Source organism: Elgaria multicarinata, chromosome 5 (genome assembly GCF_023053635.1).
Source record: "Elgaria multicarinata webbii isolate HBS135686 ecotype San Diego chromosome 5, rElgMul1.1.pri, whole genome shotgun sequence".
NCBI lineage: Eukaryota > Metazoa > Chordata > Lepidosauria > Squamata > Anguidae > Elgaria > Elgaria multicarinata.
The window spans coordinates 108,969,691-108,992,904 of NC_086175.1; the positions used below are offsets into that span (position 1 = coordinate 108,969,691).

At 43.4% G+C, this 23,214-nt stretch overlaps 1 protein-coding gene across 3 annotated transcripts in view; it reads right to left on the reverse strand.

Annotated features, from left to right (window-relative positions):
- Positions 1-19,578, reverse strand: part of LOC134399131 (WD repeat-containing protein 49-like) — a 49,171-nt gene extending 29,593 nt beyond the window's left edge. For 2 of the 3 annotated variants that reach the window (XM_063126985.1, XM_063126987.1), the window contains exons 1-8: positions 19,378-19,578; positions 14,548-14,827; positions 13,668-13,721; positions 9,395-9,478; positions 8,907-8,972; positions 6,369-6,599; positions 2,905-2,984; positions 1,177-1,269 (exon numbers count right to left, since the gene is read on the reverse strand). In XM_063126985.1, coding sequence (XP_062983055.1) covers positions 1,177-1,269; positions 2,905-2,984; positions 6,369-6,599; positions 8,907-8,972; positions 9,395-9,478; positions 13,668-13,721; positions 14,548-14,827; positions 19,378-19,445 — 956 coding nt within the window. In that variant the 5' untranslated portion in view covers positions 19,446-19,578. The remainder of the gene's footprint in view (positions 1-1,176; positions 1,270-2,904; positions 2,985-6,368; positions 6,600-8,906; positions 8,973-9,394; positions 9,479-13,667; positions 13,722-14,547; positions 14,828-19,377) is intronic. The other variant, XM_063126986.1, reaches the window with a different exon arrangement.
- Positions 19,579-23,214: the final 3,636 nt, after the last annotated feature.

Genomic DNA, 23,214 nt, shown 5'->3' on the forward strand with positions numbered 1-23,214 from the left:
GCTGTAAAATAACTGTCTTGTTCCAAGAGTACCGGATTTCTCAAGGTCTTCCAGAAAAAGAACACTGAACACATATCTCAACAAGATGCTGTAATCATGCCTGAGGCTTTAGCACAAGCTAAAATGTGTATATCCTATTTTAGAATCATAGAATTGTTGAGATGAAAGGGACCACAAGGATCATCTAGTCCAACCCTCCGCAATATGCAGGAAAACCAGTTAAACCATCTATGAGAGGTGGCTGTCCAGCCTCTTCTTAAAAACCTCCAGAGATGGAGAACCCACAATCTCCATAGGTAGACAGCTCCACTGTTGTAACAAATCTTACCGTCAGGAAGTTTTTCCTTACATTTAATTGAAATCTAGCTAAAACTTTTACGCATTATTTCGGCTCCTAATTTCTATGGCAATGGAAAATAGTTCTTGATCATCTTCCCTGTGGCATCCTTTTATGTACCTGAACGCTGCTAACATGTCTCTCTTCAGTCTTCTTTTCTCCAGACTGTACATACCAAGTTCCTTCACCCTAGCCTTATAGGGCATGTCCTCAAGTCCCTGAATCATCTTTGTTGCTCTCCCCTGAACTTGTTCTAACCTGTCAATGTCCTTTGGGAAATGTGGTGCCCAGAATCATACACAATACTCCAGGTGGGACCAGGCGAGGGCTTTAAGGTCAAAAGCAGCACCGTAATTGACCCCAGAAGCAAACAGGCAATCGATGAAGATGAAACACTATCAGGGCCATTAAGATTGCTTTGGGACATAGCAGGAAAATTAAAATGACAACTTCTAGTAGGCAACCAACCAACTCAAGGAGGCCCAGGCTAGGCATCAGTGCAGTGCAGCTGTATGAGGGTTGCAGATACTAATGCCTGTTTTGCTTAGAAGTCCATCATAAACTAATCTGAACTTGAAGAGGGGAATGGGATATACATGTAATATAGGTATCACATGTCAGTGGGGCAGTGAATCCACTCTGGGTTCCAAACAGAACTCTAAAAGAGCTTGGATGGCTCTTTTAGAGTTCTGGCTGGTTCTGACTGAAACCTGGAGTGGATTCACCACTCCATTGACAATGGTGCTACCAGCCTCCAGTGAGGTATAGCCACATACATAAAAATGTGTAATGATTATTTGCTGATAAATGACATATGACATGAATTTGGAATGGCTTACCAGTAATCCAAGTTCAAAGGTACAGCTTCCAAACCACTAATCTGAAGGTAGGGTTCAAAGTTGGAGCTCTCATAGAGCTGAAGTTCACGATCCCTGTCACAAAATAAAAATAATAAATCTTTTACCACCATGGGTTATACAGTTACATTTCTCATCATGGATTGAATAGTGGTGCGCAGTAGATGTGAAAAGGGCAAATTCCATGCTAATGATCATTAGGAAAAGTATTGAAAATTAAAATTTCAATATTGTAATTCCTTTATGCAAATCTATGGTTTGATCACACTTGGACTACTGTGTAGAGTTCTGGTCACTGCAACTCAAAAATAATATTGTAGAACTGGGGGGCGGGGAGTGCAGGAAAGAGCAACCAAAATGAGCTGGGTTGCTGCTGGAGCAATTCCCCCAAGAGGAAGGGTTGCAACGTTGGGGGCTTTTTAAGTTTAGAAAAAAAGTGAGTAAGAGGGGACATAAAGTGCTTCGGAAAATGATGGATGGTGTGGAGGAAACTAGCTACCTCTCATAGTGCTAGAAGCTGGAGTCATTCAATGAAGTGAATGGTGGGAGATTCAGGACAGACCAAAGGAAGTCTTCATATGTTGCATAGTAAAACGATGGGATGTGCTGCCACCCTATATGGTGATCGCCACTATGCTGGACCACTGTAAAAGGGGATTAGGCAGATTCATGGAGGATCTGAATACCAGATGCTGAGGAACAACTAGAGAGGGCTATTGCCCTTTCATGCACTACTTGTGGGCTTCCCAGAGGCATCTGGTTGTCCACTGTGGGAAACAGGATGCTTATCAAAGGAGACCTTTGATCTGATCCATCAGAACTCTTATTATGTTACCTTAGGAAAGACACTTTTTAGTGAGAAAATGGTTTCAGGGTTAAAATTCCTCACCTGATGGGCCTAAGCCAAACTGAGGGGACCCTGTAGCTGCTATTTGCTAAAATGTAAAGAGACAGGAGATCTGATCACAAAACTTGGGGGGAATCTACACACAGTCTTCGGGGCGCCTGGAGTGCGCCTGCAGTGTGCCCTGAAATCGATGCTGTAGACGGTACATTAAGCATTCCAAGAAGAGGAGGAGGAGGAGGAGGAGGAGGCCCCGCATCGCCCCTCGCGGGGACGGGGTGAAGAGTTGCCGGGCCCGGCGGCTTCGCCAGGGAATCAGCTGCGTCTTTGGCGGCGCCCACCTGCCCGCCAGCTTCTTCCGCTGAGCTCTATGACCCGGGTGGCTCTTTCGCCGGCAACAGGAGGTCGGTGGGCAGGTGGGCGGCGCCAAGGACGCAGCTGATTCCCCGGCAAAGCTGTCGGGCCCGGCAACTCTTCACCCCGTCCCCATGAGGGGCGATGCGGGGCCGCCTCCTCCTCCTCCTCCTCCTCCTCCTCCGCCTCTTCTTGGAACGCTTAAGGTACCGTCTACAGCATCGATTTCGGGGCGCACTGCAGGCGCACTCCAGGCGCCCTGAAGATTGTGTGTAGATTGCCCTCTCCAGTTAGGCCTTGAGTCATAGCACAGATTCTTAGGGTGCAATCCTATACATGTTTTTTCTGTCTAAACATGTATGGGATTGCATCTTTAGTCACTGCACCAACTTTCCAATGTCAGCCAAGGCCCCAGACCATTTTGTTTATGTAGCTTTTCCTCGTGAATCCCAACCCCAAAAGAAATCCTGATGAAAGGCTTTAATTTTATTTTGTGTGCATATGATACTTACCCAGTTCCCAGTATTAATTTATTGTATGGTGTCATGACAGTGAAATCCATCAACCACTTAGATCTTCTGTGAGTTTTCTCCTAAAAACAGACAATCAGTTAAGTACTGTTCATCATTCCTGAATCACAAATACCACAAATTGGGCTCACATCATATGAAAAGAAAATTTATCAAAAAATAACTTGAATACAGGAAGATGGAGAGGACAGGGTGAATGAGGAGGGAGGGAACTTATATTTTAAGACTAGCAAATGAACCCAGGGTTGCACAGGTTGGAACAGATCATAGTATGATACAGGAAAGCCTTTATTTATTTATTTATTTATTTATTTATTTTATATCCTGACTTTCCCCAATACTTGGACTCAAGGCAGCTTTACAAATTAAAACATGTACAGTTAAGACAGATAAAGATATACAAAAATTAAAATATTATTAAAAATACTACAATATTAAAAAAATTAAAAATATTTAAAATACTTTTTTTAAAAAAAAATCCAGTATATAAACAGCACATAAACAGAGGTCCAGACTACTTCCTAAAGACCAGCCAGAACAAGAAAGTTTTAGCTTGTCTCCAGAAACAGACCAGGGAGGGAGCCAGTCTAGTTTCTCTGGGAAGGGAGTTCCAGTGCCCCGGGGCAGCCACTGAGAAGGCCCTCTCCTGCATTTCCACCAGGCATGCCTGTGATGGTGGTGGGACTGAGAGAAGGGCCTCCCCTGAAGATCTCATAAGGGAGAATATGGACTTTCAGATAACCTGGACCCGAGCTGTGTAGGGCTCTATAGGTCATAACCAGCACTTTGAATTATGCCTGGAAACAGGCCAGAGGAGCTGTTGTAATGGGTAGTTGTGTGCTCCCTGTAACCAGCCCCGGTCAACAATCTGTCTGCAGCTCTTTGAACCAGCTGAAGTTTCCGAACACTCTTCAAAGGCAGCCCCATGTAGAGCGCATTACTGAAATCCAAACGGGATGTAACTAAGGCCAGTGTGTCACTGTGGCCAGGTCAGACATCTCTAGGAATGGGCACAGCTGGCACACTAGCTTTAACTGTGCAAATGCACTCCTAGCTACTGCTGAAACCGGGGCATCCAGGCTCAAGGCTGAATCCAGGAGTACATCCAAACTGCGAACCTGTATCTTCAGGGGGAGTGTAACCCTATCCAGCACAAGCTGAATGCCTATTCCCTGATCTGCCCTCCGACTGACCAGGAGCACCTCTGACTTATCTGGATTAAGGTTCAATTTGTTTGCCCTCATTGAGTCCATTACTGATGACAGGAAGCAAAACAGCTTCCTTGGAATCAGGTGGAAAGGAGAAGTAGAGTTGGGTGTCATCAGTGCACTTCAAGTAAACTTACACCGTTGTAAGAGTTGGATACATTGTGCCCACCCCACCTGAGTGAAGCCACATCCGCTGCCACCTCTAGGCATTATTATTTATTTATTTATTTATTTATTTATTTATTTATTTATATAGCACCATCAATGTACATGGCCTCTGCCATGGTGCAACCCAATAGCCCCCTTGAGGGAGGGCTCTGTCCAATCCATTCCCCTGGGTGGGGGCGGTCTCACTTCAGGGGGGCAGAGGGCAGGCTTATCCCTCTGTCCCTCTCCCCTGGCTTCAAACTGAATGGACTGCAAAAATATGTGCAGGTTAGGGTAGTCTGTCCCTACTGGTTGAAGGTGTTACTGCAGACTTCAACCACATGGGATACATTTATTTATTTATTATTTGCAATATTTATATACTGCTCCCCATTGAAAATTTCAGAGCGGTGTACAAGATAAAATGGGGTGGGGGAACCAAAAACAGAATAAAACACTCAAAATAGATTTTAAAAGAAGCAAATACAGTGACTCATGGATGGACATTAAGGAAAGGCTTCCTGGAATAAAGATGTTTCAGGAGGCGCCAAAATGAGTACAAAATTGTTGCCTGCCTGACCTCCAGAGGCAGGGAATTCCACTGGAGGGGAGCCACCATGCTGAAGGCTCTTCCCCTGGTGGACTCCAATCGGAGGATGGATCTATGTGGAACCACCAGAAGCAGACCCTCGGATGACCCTTGATTTATTACATTTTGTAAACTTTTGTAAACCGCCCAAAGAGCTTTAGTATATAAATAATAATAATAACAACAACAACAACAACTTATATACTGCCCCATAGCTAAAGCTCTCTGGGCGGTTTACAAAAGTTAAAAACAGTGGACATTAAAAACAAATATACAGAAAGTTAAAACCATAAAAAGCATTAAAACAGCATTTAAATTAATTAAAATTAATTAATACACTTTAAAAACAAAATAACCCCAAGGAGCACATCTCTAGGATCTCTTTAGTATGTATGCCAAGTTTTAAGCATCTAGGTTTCACAATTCTGGTGCTATGGTGTTGATGAACAGATGGACAGACAGACACACATCCTCTTATTATAGAAGAGGGAACTCCCATTAGTGAGTCATACAGAAAAGGAGATTATTTGGAGTGTCTAAAATGCTTCTATATTGTAAACAATATATCATAAGGCTTAAGGAAAATTAGGACAAGATGGATTAGGGTATGAGGGGGTCCTTTTGAATTTAGCCCTAGGATAAATAACACCCTGTGTGAGAAGCATCTTTCATGCCACCCCCACCCAGTCATTTTGCAGCTTTCTATTTTATTAATTATTGACTTTATAGTAATAGTTACACTTGTAGTGCTTGGTAATGTTACTCCAATGTAAAGACTTGTTCCTCTGTTTTTAATCCAGAACAAATGACATCAAACTGGAAATCAAAAAAGAAACATACTTGAAAGCTAATAGATGAAAGTTCCATTATGTAGAAAGAAATCAAACAATCTGTGGAACTGTGAAAATAAGGTTCAGGGTGCAATCCTATGCACCTGCCCTGTGCCTGCTTACCCTACCCTGTGCCTGTTTGCATTCTCTTCCCCTCCTTATTGTTTTACTATGATTTTATTAGATTGTAAGCCTATGCGGCAGAGTCTTGCTATTTACTGTTTTACTCTGTACAGCACCATGTACATTGATGGTGCTATATAAATAAATAATAATAATAATAATAATAATAATAATAATAATAATAATAATGCAAGTTTAGACAGAAATAAGTCCTGCCACTCCCAACATTCCCCAGACAGCATTATTTCTATCTAAACAGGCATAGGATTATGCCCTTAAGATACTTACCGGGGGTTGGGGGGGGGGATTCACCCTAGCTCACTGCAAACAATACACTTAAAAACATGACACCAACAAATGCAGTTCGACACGCCCTTCAGTCCCAGCTCACCACCACTCAGACCAGGGTTGACTGGGAAATTCAAATGAATCAGGAGGAAGTTTTAAAATGTCAGCTTGCCTGAACCTGAGGGGACAGGGTGTGCAGTGCAAACTGAGATAAATAGATCAATAATCCTGAAAACTACAAAATGAGAAAATGTGACATACAAACACCATCTTGCTTCGTTTCAGCTTGAGCTGCGGTGACCAGAAGGAAATATTTCCATCTTCTCGGGCTGTAATTAATGTGCTATCAGACAGTGAACAAACGCGTAGCACGGGCTCTCCGTGTGGAATCTCTTGGATCGTAGCAGGAAGAGAAAAGGCCACCTCTTTCAATCGGGCAGATGCCCCATCCTGCTCAGCACATTCCAGCTGCATGTATGTGCAGAAGTCATGCTAGTTACAGAGGGGAAAAGAGCCAGTTGATATCTTAGCCCATGTCGCCAGGAGCGTTAGTAGTTCTACTCCTTTCCCATATTTTTGTCCCTCAGTCCCCTCATCACACAGAGGATCATGAATAATGCAAATATGGCTCATTCACAGTGAATCCCCCCTCCAAAATTTGCATGAGGTGTGGCTCCACCCCCTCCCTCATGCCACCCCCCCCCCATTGGCTGCTTCTGTCTCCCTCCAGCTCCTTGCTGGTGGCAACAGCCTAATTGTGTGGCTGCACCTGGGGCCCACCTTCATTCCATACCGATTGGCTGTCTGTCATCCCGCTGGTGAAGGGGCTGGCCTGCCTGTTCGGCATGGAGGAAATTAATTGCTATTAAAGCCTGAGCTTTTTCGAACTTTCCAAATTTTCTGCACATCTACACTGCTCAAGCTTCAGCTTAAAACAATTTTGTGCCTCAGCTTGGGATAGAGCGGGAAGGAGGAACAGCTGAGCCTGGGAGTGTGTGGGGAGTGGCTCTTCACAGGAACAGGCAGAAGCCAGCTGCAGGCCAATGCAGCTAACAGCAATTCCTAATCACCACCATCCCAATATAAGACATGTCAGAGCCCCTGAGCGGTGCTGGAAGCAATGGCTGTACTTTCGTGCCTTTGCCCTTGTTGCTTGCATACCAGCTTCTGAACCTTGCCTGACCATAACCTGATCTTGGACCAGACTCTGACTACACTTTGGTGCATTCCTGAACCCAGTATTGTTTGACCTGGTTTCTGATGGATACTTTTGGCTTTTGACCTTGGACTGTTTATTGACATTTCCAACCTACTTATCTCACTAACACTGGCGATTTACGATAATAATGAGCAAAATCAGTCTGATAGATCTCAAATCTTATTCTTATTTAAGATGGGCAGTCTGGTCCCATGCATGAACCAGTTTGCACATCGCATGTGCGATGGATTGTTGAAAATGAAGTGGGAGCAAGCATGCACGCTGGTTCCTGGTCACCCACCAGCTCCTGCTGCAGTCAGGTGGAGCTAAACAACCAGGAACATTCTGCCCCTGGTTTGTTTTTCATAACATCTGAATCCAGAACTCTTTAGTTGTTAGGGGAAAGACAACCCAGAGTTCCAGGCTTGGAAGTCACAAACAAGCCAGGGACAGAGCACCCCTGGGTTGTTTATGTCAGGGGTAGCTGCGAGCCAATGTGCTTGCTCACTCTCCCTCATTCAGGGCTATCCAGGTTTTGTCTAAGTCTTGGAACTGAGCCGCAGTATTCAATAAGGGTTATTGTCAAGTGTGCAAAAAAGAGTAACCTAACAGTGCTTTCAGATGAGGGCTTTATTATGCAATTGCTCAGAGGGTCCAGATGTCATCATCTCCTATTTGTAACTCTCCTGCGCTTTCTCACTGCTTATCAGAAAAAAATCTATTGAGGAAGAAAAGATGGGATAGCTACACAGTGCCTTCTGATTGGTCGTGTTAGGAATCCTCTGTCTGGAACCACCCTAAGTCAGTCTTCCCCAACCTTGTGCCTTCTAGATGTTTTGGACGGCAACTCCCATCATCTACAATTATCACCCATTCCGGCTGAGGCTGATGGGACTTGTAGTCCAAACATCTAGACGGTACCAGGCTGGAGAAGGCTGCCCCTAAGCCATTTTCCATTTTAAATACAGCAGTACCAAGTGAAGTCTACCTAGTGTTAGTATCTTACAGTGCAGGAGTGAGGCACAAACTATAGAAGCAGGGCCCTTGTCTTACCACTAAGAATTTCAGTGTCCACAGCTGAAGGATGGTGCAATCCTATATATGTCTGCTCAGATGTTCAATGGGATAGGATAGGATAGGATAGTAGGAGAGGATAGTAGCCTTAACATCTGAGTAGACATGTACAGGATTCTGCTGTAATAGTACTTCTATGATCATTTTCCTCTGAGGGCTTTCTTTTATCAGATAAAGAACCCACGGATCAGGCAAAGGACCATTGCGAGGCGGTCAAGGGAGGCAAGTGGACTGTTTAATTCTTTCCCTCTCCCTGTTACTTTTCTCCCTTTCTTTTACCTTTCTGGGAGAAATTCTGAAAGGTAGAAGATGCAGAGAAATACATTTAAATGTCTCCTTCAGCCCCAGAAACACGGGGAACCTGGATTTGGCATCCTCTTTTTCGCCTTTCCAACGTGTGCTGTGCTTTATTTATCTCCAACAGATCCTTCTCCATTTCTTGCTTCTTCACAGCCACATCTTAGCATGTCATCATTCCCCCCCCCTTTGATCCAATTGTCCCACAGGTTCCAAAATACCACACTTACCCACTGAATCCTGCCAGTTGCAGAATAGTCTATTTTCATGAAAAGCTTTTCTATTTGTTCATCACTCTGTAGGGGCAAAAGAACATGCATAATAAACTTTCCATATGCAAAGGGTCAAGATTTCATGAGATAACTTTTCTCAGGGCCAATACCTAGAAAGGATCGATCAGTTCAGTTTAGTAAATGGGAACTGCAAAAAATGGTGGCAGCAACAAAGATAAAGGGTGCAATCCTATGCATGTTTAGTTGGGGAAAGTCCTACAGCTCCCAGAATTCCCCAGCCAGACATGAGATGGCTGTGGGAAGCTGGGAGTTGTAGGATGTTTTTCTGTCTGAACCTGTGTATGCTTGTTTTTCTATCTGAAGCTGTGTATGGGAGGCAGAGGCTAAATGTTAGGAAGCAAAAGCTGGAAGAACTTCACCCACCCTATCCCTTCCCACTGCCATGAAACTATTGCCATACAATTTTCCAATAGTGGTTCACTTACTACATTATGTGATCCCATGCATTTCTTTAAGGTGCATTTGAAGTTTTCCACATCCAGAGATTTATGCCCATTAATTTCTAACTCCTGGAATCAGATACAGCAACAGGAAAAACATAATGTGGTGTTATAAAGCTGTAGACTTGACAAGACAGTAGCCCAGCTTTTCAAAGCGTGGTTTCATTCTGCTGCCATTTCTTTCTCCCCTGAATAATTCTTAAGTCTAAGCGAAGCTGAATGCAAAAATAAAGCACAAAGACATTTTCATCTTCCCTGCCTTCACCAAAAACAGGGTCAGGAGTTCAAGGGTATTCTCGACTGCTTTCATTATCACAAGGCAGATCTATTTCATTCATAGGATTACGTATTTTTGATTCTGCCCTGTAGCTGTCTCCTTAACAGCAGTTTGATGTGGAGCGAACAGCACATGACAATTGTTAGCTCCTTATCATGAAAAGCTTCACCTGCTGATTTCTGCTTCTCAGACTTAAATCGGACAATAGGAGGCCAAGACATTATTTCTAGTCAGTTGGCAACCCTGTTCTCTTCCATAATTCAGTCTCACTCACTCAGAAGTGGCTAGTAGAGAGTTTAGCCAACTTTGCTGAAAGACTTCCCTTCACCCCACGTTGAAGCCAAAACACACTCAAGAGGAACTGTTAGAAGCCCATGAAGCTAGAACTCCCAAGGGACCTACCATGTTTGATGATACGAAGGTGTGTCAGATGCTGAGCATATGGTTGGGATTTAGGATAAGGGGGAGGCTTCCACAGCAGTTGGGTAAGGACAAAAAAGGAGTATGAAGTAGTACGGAAAGAAGAGGATACAGGTGAGGGCTGACAGGTGGCCATGTGCCACCTAGGGTATTTTGTATATAGATGAGATATAAATTGAATGAATGAATGAATGAATGAATGAATGAATGAATGAATGAATGAATAAAAGAAGACAGTGCTCTGTCTCAGGGGACAGCTCCCTGTTTGAAGGTCTGTACAGTCCAATGCCAGATCTACACCAATCAGGATATAATAGTTTGAAAGCAGTTTGAAAACGGTATATGCAATGTGTCCTGGGCCCCAACAGTTGTCAATACCGTTATAAACCATTATAAAGCAGTAGTGCAGATTCTGTCCTGGTGTGATTTAAACATACAGAACCCTAACAAGGGACAGCATCATAGGCCTTGAAATTGCCCATCAACCATTAGCACCTGGACAGCACACTGAGCAGACACACAGGTCAGCTGGTCACAGTCTTCACTGTGGTGAGATGTATTATAGTTATTATTATTATTATTATTATTATTATTATTTATTTATATAGCACCATCAATGTACATGGTGCTGTACAGAGTAAAACAGTAAATAGCAAGACCCTGCTGCATAGGCTTACAATCTAATAAAATCATAGTAAAACAATAAGGAGGGGAAGAGAATGCAAACAGGTACAGGGTAGGGTAAGCAGGCACAGGGTAGGGAAAAACTAACAGTAGAAAGTAACAGTAGAAGTCTGCACAACATCAAGTTTTAAAAGCTTTAGGAAAAAGAAAAGTTTTTAGTTGAGCTTTAAAAGCTGGGGTTGAACTTGTAGTTCTCAAATGTTCTGGAAGAGCGTTCCAGGCGTAAGGGGCAGCAGACGAAAATGGACGAAGCCGAGCAAGGGAAGTAGAGGCCCTTGGGCAGGTGAGAAACATGGCATCAGAGGAGCGAAGAGCACGAGCGGGGCAATAGTGTGAGATGAGAGAGGAGAGATAGGAAGGAGCTAGACCGTGAAAAGCTTTGAAGGTTAACAGGAGAAGTTTATATTGGATTCTGAAGTGAATTGGAAGCCAATGAAGAGATTTCAGAAGCGGAGTGACATGGTCGGAGCGGTGAGCCAAGAAGATGATCTTTGCGGCAGAGTGGTGAACAGAAACCAACGGACTGATGTGAGAAGAAGGAAGGCCAGAGAGAAGAAGGTTGCAGTAGTCCAACCGTGAAATAACCAGTGCATGAACAAGCGTCTTGGCAGAAGAGACAGATAAAAATGATCGAATCCTGGCAATATTATACAGGAAAAATCGACAAGATTTAGCTACTGCCTCAATATGAGGAATAAAGGAGAGCGAGGAGTCGAAGATAAAGCCAAGGCTACGAGCTTCCTTGACCGGAGTAAGCGTAACATAATTGACAGTAAGAGAGAATGAGAGATGAGGAGAAGGTTTAGGAGGAAAAACAAGCAATTCAGTCTTTGCCATGTTAAGCTTCAAGCGACGATGAAGCAGCCAAGCTGAGATATCTGAAAGACATGCCGAGATACGATCGTGAACATCAGGAGAAAGTTCCGGAGATGACAGATATAGTTGTGTATCATCGGCGTACAGATGATATTGGAGGCCATGAGACTGAATAAGCTTGCCCAAGGGCAACATGTATAAGGAAAACAACAACGGGCCAAGCACCGAGCCTTGCGGAACCCCTACTGAAAGGGGAAAGGAGGAAGACGAGCTGCCATTAGCCAACACGCTGAAAGAGCGACCCGCTAGATAGGAGGCAAACCAGTTATAGACAGAGCCACAAAATCCAAGGTCATGAAGGGAATCTAAGAGAAGATCATGATCAACCGTGTCAAAGGCTGCAGTTAGATCAAGGAGAATAAGAACGGAATAATGGCCTTTAGACTTGGCAGTAAGGAGATCATTGGTGATCTTAGTAAGGGCTGTTTCGGTGGAATGCAGAGGACGGAATCCAGATTGAAATGGATCCAAAGCAGAGTTACTAGAAAGAAAGTCAAGACAGCGAGAGTAGACCGCACGCTCCAGGATCTTTGAAACAAACGGCAACAAAGAGACAGGTCGGTAGTTAGACAGAGATAGCCTATCAAGAGTAGGTTTCTTGAGAATGGGAGAGACTGTAGCATGTTTAAAAGCAGAAGGAAATGAACCAGAGGACAGAGAAAGATTAATAATATGTAGCAAGGAAGGGAGGATAGCAGGAATAAGATTAATAAAGACGCGAGAAGGAATCGGATCACGAGAACAAGTGGAAGGCTTCGATGAGCGCAGTATTGTAGACAGTTCATCCGCAGAGACCGAAGGAAACGCAGAGAAATTTGCAGGAGGAGCTGACAGATGAGGAACAGGAACTGGAAGAGGAGCAGAGCTAATTTAATTTATTGTAATTATCTTTAAACGTACATCTAAACATATGAACTAGCATATGAAAAATTAATGCAGTAATCAGAGGCAGCGTGCCTATTATTATTCTTATTTATATCCCGCCTTTTTCCCAGTACTGGGACTCATGTATGCCTATGTACAGCAGTTGCTGGGGGTTATGTATGGGAGGGTGCTTTTGCATTCGCATCCTGCTTGTGGTTCTCTGGTCAACAGCTGGTTAGCCACTGGGTGAACAAAATGCTGGACTAAATGGACCCTTCATCTGATTTAGTGTGGATCTTTATGTTCTTAAGAGCCTCGTGTGGCGCAGAGCGGTAAAGCAGCAGTTTCTGCAGCCGAAACTCTCCCCACGGCCTGAGTTCGATCCCAGCAGAAGCTGGTTTCAGGCAGCCGGCTTGGGTCAACTCAGCCTTCCATCCTTCCGAGGTCGGTAAAATGAGTACCCAGTTAGCTGGGGGAAAGGTAATAATGGCCGGGGAAGGCAACAGCAAACCACCCCGCTATAAGGCCTGCCAAGAAAATGTCAGCGAAAGCTGGTGTCCCTCCAAGAGTCAGTAATGACTCAGTGCTTGCACGAGAAGTTCCTTTCCTTCCTTTTATGTTCTTAATGCAAATCTATGTCTTCTTTTGTCCTGTTTTTTTTTTTTTTTTTTTGGCAATGTATTTTCTCTTTTTTGATTGTGTGAAAGTGGCCTGTCCCTATATTATTGGGCCCACAAATCTTGTCAAGGATTATTTCTGTTTTAAGTATATCCAGTCTCCTATTTATCTCATCTTATGCTGCATCTGCAGTGATTGCATTGCTCTCTGGCTAACACAAATCTCTCAATAATATGCATGAGGGTTTTTTTTAACATGAACATCCTCATTCATGCAAAACAATTCTGAGCTGTAAATTCAAAAGCATAATCGAAAGTTTAAAAGGAGTTATTGTGTAACTGCAATTAGGGAAAAAAGTTTCTTTCCAGTGAAATAATACACACCAATATATATATATATATATATATATATATATATATATATATTCCGCCCCGAGAGCCTTTCGGCTGAAGTGCGGGATAAAAATACTCTAAATAAATAAATAAATAAATAACTATTATTCCATCATGATGGTCATACCTGAAAGGCTGCATGTAGCTTCTGAAGCTGTTCAAGAGTTACCTGCTGCTCAATCTTGACAAGACAAAAAGCAACATGGAATCATTAAAATATTATAATCACAGGCCCTTTTTAGGACTCTGAGGCACCCAAGGATTGGACTTCCACTCTCTACTATTTGTCAATGTCATGGGGGGGGGGGGGGAAACTTAGCGGTTTCCCCCATTAAGGGGAAATACCCCATTAATTATAAGGGGTATAATTTTTATTGTGTTTGGTGTCAAGACCTACAATCTGGAGTGGTGTAGTGGAAAATTTTGAAGTTGGAACACTCATCATGACAGTCCCCACACCCACATCCCATAATAGTCGGAGCACATATAGCCCCCTCCCCATTCCAAATGATTTCTGTCCCAGCCAAAATATTTACAAGTATTTGAGACAATTATGTAAGAGCCTCCACAGCTTAGTATCATAGGGCATGTCTACATTTATTCCATTTATTCCGGGATCATCCCAGGATCAACCCTGTGCATCCAAATGACACACAAGAGATCCCAGAAGCAGGCAGGGACAAACCCTCCATTTTCCTGGGATAATCCTTCAGTGTAAAAAGGGCCATAGTCCCAGTTTGTGTTTGCAAGGGCCATTTCTGTGACATCCCCATGGTGATGGTAACGTGTCCTATAGCTCTAACTAGCCTGATACAGGGAGGTGGTCTCTGACATAATGCACTTATTTTCATCTGACAAAAAAGGTGGAAGGGAAGCAATTTCCAGTAGATTCTCTCTATATGTGTTCTGCTACTATTACTATTACCGTACTATCATACTTCCTCACCCAATCCCTCACAGCACTATTTCAAAAGCCCTTCGGCGCCCATCAAGAGAATTCACTCTACCTTTCCTTTCCATTGACTTCTAGAAGGGTCAACATGGTAATGAACACTTTCGCTCTCCGATATGTTTTCCATGAGTCCAATGGAGTGACTCCTTTGCTGCCCTTTCAGCAGCTCCTTCAGCAGCCATTCCGGAAGCTGGGGTGTCTCCTCCCGAGCTTCTGCGAAGCTGCTGGTGGAAACGGGAGATGCCGCTTGCAGCCGGAAGCCTCCTAATGAAGTCTGAGCCCGTCGGAACAAAGGGTCTGCTGTAGCTGTCGACTCCCGCAGCTCATTCAGAATGCTGTTGGAGGACAAACAGCGGAAGGTAGCCATGTGGACATTGCTCTTATTGTTCATTAATTATTAGTTGCTGGCAGTAGAAATAGTAACAGGAGAAGCAACAGTAGCTCTGTTCCAAACTGAAGTCAAAGCTTACTTTACAAAACACAATAACACAGCTCTTTCCAGCCGTATTCCCCACATTTTTCTATTACTGTATTATAAAATGGGGGGAAATTGAGGCATGAAAAGGTATCTGCTCCAATTTCCAAAGGAACTGCCTAACAGCAACACACACACGCACACGCACACAAGCAATCATACAAGCAAATCACATGGCTCCATTTTCTATATTAGAATATGCTGAGGGCCATGATTTGGAGAGAAGGCCACATATATATTTCTGCTTAATTTCAGCCTTAATAACGTGCACTGGAAAAGATTAAATCTCCATATATTTAAGTGTAATAATAAGTGCACATGTAGGGTTAGTCCCCTCCTTTTCCCACTTAACAGAAGTCAATATCCTTTCATTATACAGTGAAGCAAGGCAAGTTGAGATATCGGTTCCTGTTTTGTGCTTCTGCATCTTGCTGTTTATAAAAACAAAACAAAAAAGAGTGTTGGTGAATAAAGAAAGGAGGCAGCCAATGCAGAGCAGCTGCTTGGGGATGAAGGGAAGTAACCTTCCTCTTCTCTGCACGGAAAAGCAGGAGACCGAATCAGTGCTTAGCAAATGTTTTGAAATTATTTTGCAGCAAGACAAAGCACACTTCTGTACTGTGTTGTGATACTTCACACTTACTCGTACAGTATTCCAACAAGATGCCCTACTGATATGAGACCAATTCTAGCATTAAAACCCTCACATGATTAGAATTGCATGAGGGGAGCCCAAAGACACATTAGCTGGCCCCCAACGTCTCGGGTAGAGTCCATGCATTGGGGAAGTACAGCTAGGACTGGCATCAATGGTGAGGGCCTATGCCTCACCATTGACAGGAGCCCTCTGGACTTGCTCCTCCGCCTCACCGTTGCGACTTGTTTGCTCACTTGCCCTTGTTCTGGCCCAGACAACGGGTGGTTAGTAGAAGTAGTGGTTCCCACTGCCTACTTGCTCGCTGGCACTCTGCCTGTCAAGCAAGCAAGTGGTAACAATGATGAGAAAGAGGATGAGGAGGAATAGCAGCTGGTGACAATGGTGGTGAGAAAGTAGACTTAGTGGCCCTGTTCATACAACACACTAAGCCATGATGGTTAAGCACTTTGAGCTAACCCATGATGGCTTAACGTGTCATCTGAACAGCATTTTTCCTAACCATGGTGGCTACATAACCACAGTTTAGCCATGCTCACTAACCACTTGTTGCAAAAGGGTTAGCAGCCCTAAACATAGCTTAGCATATTGTCTGAACAGGCAAATTGAAGGAGAGTAGCCATTGAGGGTGTGTCACCCAAGGGCCCTCAAAAACCTGGAGCTAGCCCTGAGTACAGCCTGGCTGCTCCACCCACTTTCCTCTGACCACTGATTCTTAAGTGTTCGAAACATTTCTGACCCCAGAATAGCTGTTTTTACAAGGATACTGATGTTTTTATGCTTTTTATGTTTTTAAACTTTGTATATCTGTTTTTAATGCTTACTGTTTTTAACTTTTGTAAACTGCCCAGAGAGCTTTGGCTATGGGGTAGTATTTCAATGCAATAGCAAATAAATAAATGCCTCTCCTAAGGCTTAGTTACTGACAATAACAAAGTTGAGATCTACGGTGTGAACAAACTTAGAATACTGTGTACAGTTTTGGTCACCACACCTAAAAAAAAGATATTGTAGAGTTGTTGGGGGGGGGAGTGCAGAAAAGGGCAATTAGAATAATCAAGGGACTGGAGCATCTCTGCTATGAGGGAAAGTTACATCAGTTGGGATTGTTTAGCTTGGACAAAAGGAGGCCAAGGAGAGACACGATAGAAGTATTCAAAATTATGCATGGTGTGGAAAATGTAGATAGGGAGACTTTTTTCTCCCTCTCTCAAAATACTAGAACCCGGGGCCATCCTATGAAGCTGATTGGTGGGAGATTCAGGATAAATAAAAGCAGGGGGTTGGACTCGATGGCCTTGTAGGCCCCTTCCAACTCTGCTATTCTATGATTCTATGATTCTAAGTACTTCTTCCCACAGCACATAGTTAAACTATAGAATTCACTAACACAAGATGTGATGATGGCTTTAAAAGAGGGTTGGATAAATTCCTGGAGAAGAAGGCTATCAATGGCTACTAGTTGTGATGGCTAAGTGCAACCTACAGTATCAGAGGTAGCAAGCCTGTATACACTAGTTCCTGGGCAACATGGGTGGGAAGGTGCTGTTGCACCATGTCCTGCTTGTCCCCAGTCGACAGCTGGTTGGCCACTGTGTGAACAGAGAGCTGGGTTAGATGGACCCTTGGTCTGATACAGCATGGCTCTTCTTATGTTCTTATGAAATACAATATGCTGGTAATTATGGCCCCACCCCATTTGCCATTTTCCCCACCCACCGTTGGAATGTAGCCCCTGAGTGCTTCTCCAAACCAGAATTTGGCCCTTGGGCCGAAAGAGGTTCAGCACTCCTGATTTATAAAATAACAAGTATGGACCTTCTGTGATTTTGACCATGCCTATCTTCTGTGCTCCTAGTTAAAAAAAAAAGCCAGTTTATTCAGCTGAAGGATAAAAACAAACAAAAGCAAATCCATTCTAAAAGTACCTGGTGAATAGTATAATTGGTTGTCGCACTCATTTTATGTTTACACTTAAATGTTGCTGGGCTACAGTTATACCTACTGGGGAGCACAAGAGTCTTTGCTGTAGGAGTCTCCTCCTCCGTGATTTTTCTACAGTGGAAATTATTATTCAGATAGTAGAGTAAAACATTTCATACATGATGCAGGTGTCTGCAGCAACAATAACTAATAACATGGGGCAGGTGGGGAATTACTTACAGAAGCTCAAGTAGGATGTACCTTGGACAGAGCACTAACACGATTTGGAAGGCATAATCTGCATTCCCATGAGATAGAAACCATGCTGAAACTAAGCATATTTGGGTCTTGTCAGCACCTGGATGGGAGACTGCCTAGGTGGGAAGGAACCCAATGTATGCTATATGTTGAGTTCCAAGGGGCAACGGTAGTGTATACTTGTAATAAACAAATCATAAAGAAGATCTTGCTCTATGTGAATATGCTTATCTTAGAACAGACTAGGGGGCTGTCTAAATGCTTGGAAAGCCCCAGGGTGGGTGCACGGTGGCGCGGCATCAATTATACGATGCTGCTGCAGTGGTGCACCCACCTTGGGGCTTTCTGCCAAAGCTGTGGAGAAAAAAAGTCGGGGACTTACCCCGCCTTTGTTCTCCAGAGCGAGGCAAAGATGCACAAGATGGTGTCAAGACAGCCCCTAAGCCTCACTCCAGTCACAGGAGGTGTGGCTGTATGGTGCATGATAGAAGGTGGCCTGTGATTGGTCGCCTTCTAACAGGAAGAGGGCGGGGGCAGCTCTAATCCCCGGATGGCTGCCCAGGAACCCTTCGCTCCCTCCTTGGCATCAGGATTACCCGACACCACCCTGAGATGGAGAAGCCACAGGGTTTCTGAGGGACACAGCTCCAACTTGGAGCCATGAAGATACCCCCTAGTTTTCTAAAGCAATTGAGGGTGCAATCCTATGCATGTTTAGACAGAGAAGTCCTACAATTCCCAGCATGCCCCAGCCAGCCAACCAGCCATAATAGCATCTATGGGAACCAATCTTCTTCTTGAGTCAGAATATTACTCTTGCTCAAGAGAGAGGGAAGAATTTGGATTTCCCCCCTTTTCACAAGGGTGCTTTTGTTATGCTGCCTGCTGTTTGCAGGGTGTTGGGTGATATGATCCCTTCAATGCTATGTATCTAAATCCTGTAAGGAATCACTAATGCAACAATTATTATATTAAAAAGTACAACATAATTGTTTGCAATCACTGCAGCAAAAAATATTATTTTATTCTTAAATTTCTCCTCTCTCTTTTTGCATGTTTTTAAACTTTTGCCTTTGTGTGTGTGTGTTTGTGTGTGTGTGTGTGTGTAAAGAAACAACTTCAAGACACTCTCCCTTGTCAGCCAATACTCTGGAGGGTGGCGCTAATTATCATCCACTGCACGTTCCCAAGCAAAGCAGGCTGAGCAAACAAAGTTTAAAAAAAAGTGTGTTTTTCACAGAAACATCATCAGCAAGTGAAATATACATGCTGAGGAGAGAGAAATGTGCCAGGATCATTGCTAAGAGAAGGAACTGAGCAGTCTGCTATAGAAAATTACATTTCATCAGAAGGAAAAGCGACAGCTTTGGTTCCCTGACAACAGCATGTAGCTTCCAAACAATACTGATTAGCAGCCACTCTTGGCCTTGCACTGCAACAAAACTTTTATTAAAAAATAAAAAATAAAAGCCAGCAACGTATGTAAACACAGAGAGAGAGAGAGAGAGAGAGAGAGAGAGAGAGAGAGAGAGAGAGAGAACGAACATTTTCTTTCCCAGTTTTCCACCTCTTACCTGTTGAGCGTGGATGTTTCTAACTTCCCTGAAGCAGAACTTGGCCGCACTTTTTTCCTCAGAGGCATGATGGTACCAAAACGCCAGCCTAGCCCAGCCCCACTTTAAACTACTGAATTGTACAATTCCTCAGCTGGTCCCAGTTCCCTAAGGCAGTTGCATGTGCCCACTTTGCTGGTAAGATCGGAGCCCGCTGGGTAGGTCTGCCTGTTCAGAATGTGCCGCAACAGCTCAGGTTACTGCATTCTTTGCACCTCCCTCAAGTCCCAAAACATCACAGAGATGATTGGCAATGCACATAGCAAAGCTGCTCAGCACCTTCCCAAGGGCTGTGTGTCATTATGCAAGGGAGGCATGGTTGCTGCAGGGCTCTACTTATAGGTTTCAGACCACAGTAGTTCTCAAGAATTGATACCGTTGTTTTTATGCTTTTGATGATTTTAATTTTTTGTATATTTATTTTTAATGTTCACTGTTTTTGACATTTTTAAACTGCCCAGAGAGCTTCAGCTATGGGTCGGTATATAAATGAAATAAATAAATAAATACACATCTCAGATTATCATGTGTAGCAAAAGCAACCACAGCACATATCCTTAAAATACTCTGCTTTTTTTGCAGTTTACATCCCAATCTCATGTGTCAGAAATAAGTCCCACTGCATTCAATGGGACTTGCTCCCAAATAATTGTGCCTAGGATGGTGATCTTGAGTATATCTAAGAGCAGGCCTTTGAACCTTACAGTGGGTCTCCCAGCTCCCAAATCTCTTTCAATCCCCCTCTGGAGTGGCACCCTGGGAACCAGGTATCTCCTCCACCCCCCCTCCTTCCCCGTAATCTAGTACACCTGTTGCATGAAAATTATATTTTCACAGCACTCTGTTGTTGGTTATTTGTTCAGTTGCTTCCGACTCTTCGTGACTTCATGGACCAGCCCACGCCAGAGCTTTCTGTCAGCTGACGCCACCCCCAGCTCCCCCAAGGTCAAGTCTGTCACCTCCAGAATATCATCCATCCATCCATCTTGCCCTTGGTTGGCCCCTCTTCCTTTTGCCTTCCACTTTCCCTAGCATCAGCACTCTAACCAGACACAATATTTTGTTGCTGAGAAAATTAGGTTTTTCCCTACAGCTTTTCTGTCCGTTACAATTCGGCGTGCTTTATGTGTGCTTTGGTTGTACAAGTGTCCCACGACAGATATGTATTGGCTTGTGCCTGTGAGAAAACTCTGCACCACTGCAACAGGGGTGCAGAACCTCCTTCAGCCTGAGGGCCAAATTCCATATTGGAGAACCTGGTGGGTGGGGCCAAAGGCACCGCTCCAAAATTTGTACACCACTCCGAAATTATGAATGGGAAGCGGTATATAAATATTGTAAATAAATAAATAAATAAATGATGGAAGGATCTCTCCGATGAGGACCGCCTGGTGCCAACATTGATATCTTTTTGGCGCCAGGTCAAGACTTTTGTCTTCTCTCAGACATTTAACAGCATTTAGCAACATATGCTGAGTTTGTTTTTAACGGAACCCAGAACTGTTGTTTTTAAATGGATACTGTTGCTTTTATGCTTTTGATGGTTTTAAATTTTGTATACTTTTTGATGTTCACTGTTTTTAAGTTTTGTAAACCGCCCAGAGAGCTTCGGCTATGGGGCAGTATATCAATGAAATAAATAAATAAATAAAGGCAAAAGGGGCAGGACCAAAACATGAAAAACACCAGCATATTTTAGCTTAAAGCTTTTACTGGGAGTAACTCAACCTTAGGAGAGTCTTTTCAACCATTTAGAATGGGTGGGAAATGGCACACCAACCAGGAAACTATCAAATGACCAATGCTGGGGGAAGAGGGTGGAGCCAGAAGAAGGGGTATGAGCTTCTGCAGAATCATAGAAATCTGAACTTATTGGCTTCCATTCTGGATTTCTCCAACATCCCTCAGCTCAAGTCAGAGCAGGTGACCTCTGGCCAAATTGGCCTGATTTCCGAATCCCTGAAGTGCAGTTAGAACTGTATCTTGTGATTAGCGTACATCCTGACAGCAGAAAAGAGAGATCAAGAAAAATGACTTTTTTTACCAAAGAAAAGCAATGTTTTCCTGCATTGTCAGCTTTTATCTATTTTTCTTTTATTGATGAAAAATGGAGGTATGGTGTAAAAAAAAAATCACATGGTATTCCACTTTGCACAATATCTTCTCTGCCTCATGAACAAATGTGCAAAACAGCCCTAAGTGGATCCAGAATGTCCTGTTCTGTTTTGTATTACTCAGGAATCTGGTTTATAGGCTTTTTCAATCTCAACTATTTTTATTCCTGTATCTCGTTAAAAGAAAATATGGACACCCGCCAAGACATTCCAGAATGATTAACAGAGGGGATTACTCAGAAATGTAAAAAAAGTCCACATCTCAGTTACAATTACCTCAAGCTGAAGGCTTGTTGTACATGTTTCAAAACTGAGGAATTTAAATTTGGCTAATAACTTCAAGAATTAGACAGGAACTGAGTTTGGCCTTCTTGCAGACAGATTTATGGTAAATGGTAAGGCTGAGAGGAATTTGTTCCAAAAATTATCTTGAAAATTTGTTGCCGCTTGCGCAGTGGAAGCGGTGGGGCTGGCCAGTCACAGAACAGAGGTGGCAGCGGGCCCTGTTTGTGGACAGGCAGCATTGAGTACTGCCTCAAAGTGGGACGTGTAATCTCAGGGGAAGGAGAAGCATTTTGTTGAGCAAGACGTATCAAAATTAGGGCTGCAGTGTTTCTGAAGGTTTGACCATATAACACCTGCTCTGGTCCGCTTGCTCTGGCTGCCTGTATGTTTCCGAGCCCAATTCAAGGTGCTGGTTTTGACCTATAAAGCCTTACATGGCTTGGGACCACAATACCTGACGGAACGCCTCTCCCGACGTGAATATACCCGGTCACTACGTTCAACATCTAAGGTCCTCCTCCGGGTGCCTACTCCGAGAGAGGCTCGGAGTGTGGCAACGAGGGACAGGGCCTTTTCGGTGGTGGCCCCCAGACTGTGGAATGATCTCCCTGATGAGGCTCGCCTGGCACCAACGCTGCTATCTTTCCGGCGCCAGGTTAAGACTTTCCTCTTTGCCCAGGCATATGGCGGCACATCCTAATTACCCACATGTTTAGTTTTTAATCGGTTTTTAATGCTTTATGTGTGTATGTTCTGTGTTTTAGAGTTTTAAATTTTGTATACTTGTTTTTACCTCAATTTTAGAATTTCTGTAAACTGCCCAGAGAGCCCTGGCTATGGGAGCAGTATATAAGTGTAATAAATAAATAAATATAATAAATAAATAAATTCGTTGATTCCTCTCTTAGATTGATTAAAATGAAACCTTGGATTGACTAAAAATGTTATGCTTAATCAGACAACGGCTTTTTTTTTTTAAGTATTCTTTTGAATTCAGCAACGGAGGGAAACATGTTGCATTCATGTGATTGGACAAGAACTCCCATCATCCCCCACCATTGGCCAGGAGTTCCCTGCTCTTGGAATTCAAGTAATGGTAAATGCTGCATCCTAAAAAGAGGCATCCCACTTTCTCTCACATAGTGGTGGGGATGCCTCTTCATTAAAAACAAAGCATGCTTTACCCTCAAAAGTATTATTTTCACTCCCATTCAAATGTAATTGCTTAGTTTATTGAGTAAAACTCATATAATTAACTGACTTACTGAATAGGGTCACAGTCCTAATTAAAATATGTGATGTTCAGAAATCAGTTTGATATTGCAAGATGGCAAAATTAAAACCACAATGGATGCTCTTTTCATATTAAAAAAAAAAGTTATATTCATTGCATCTTTTT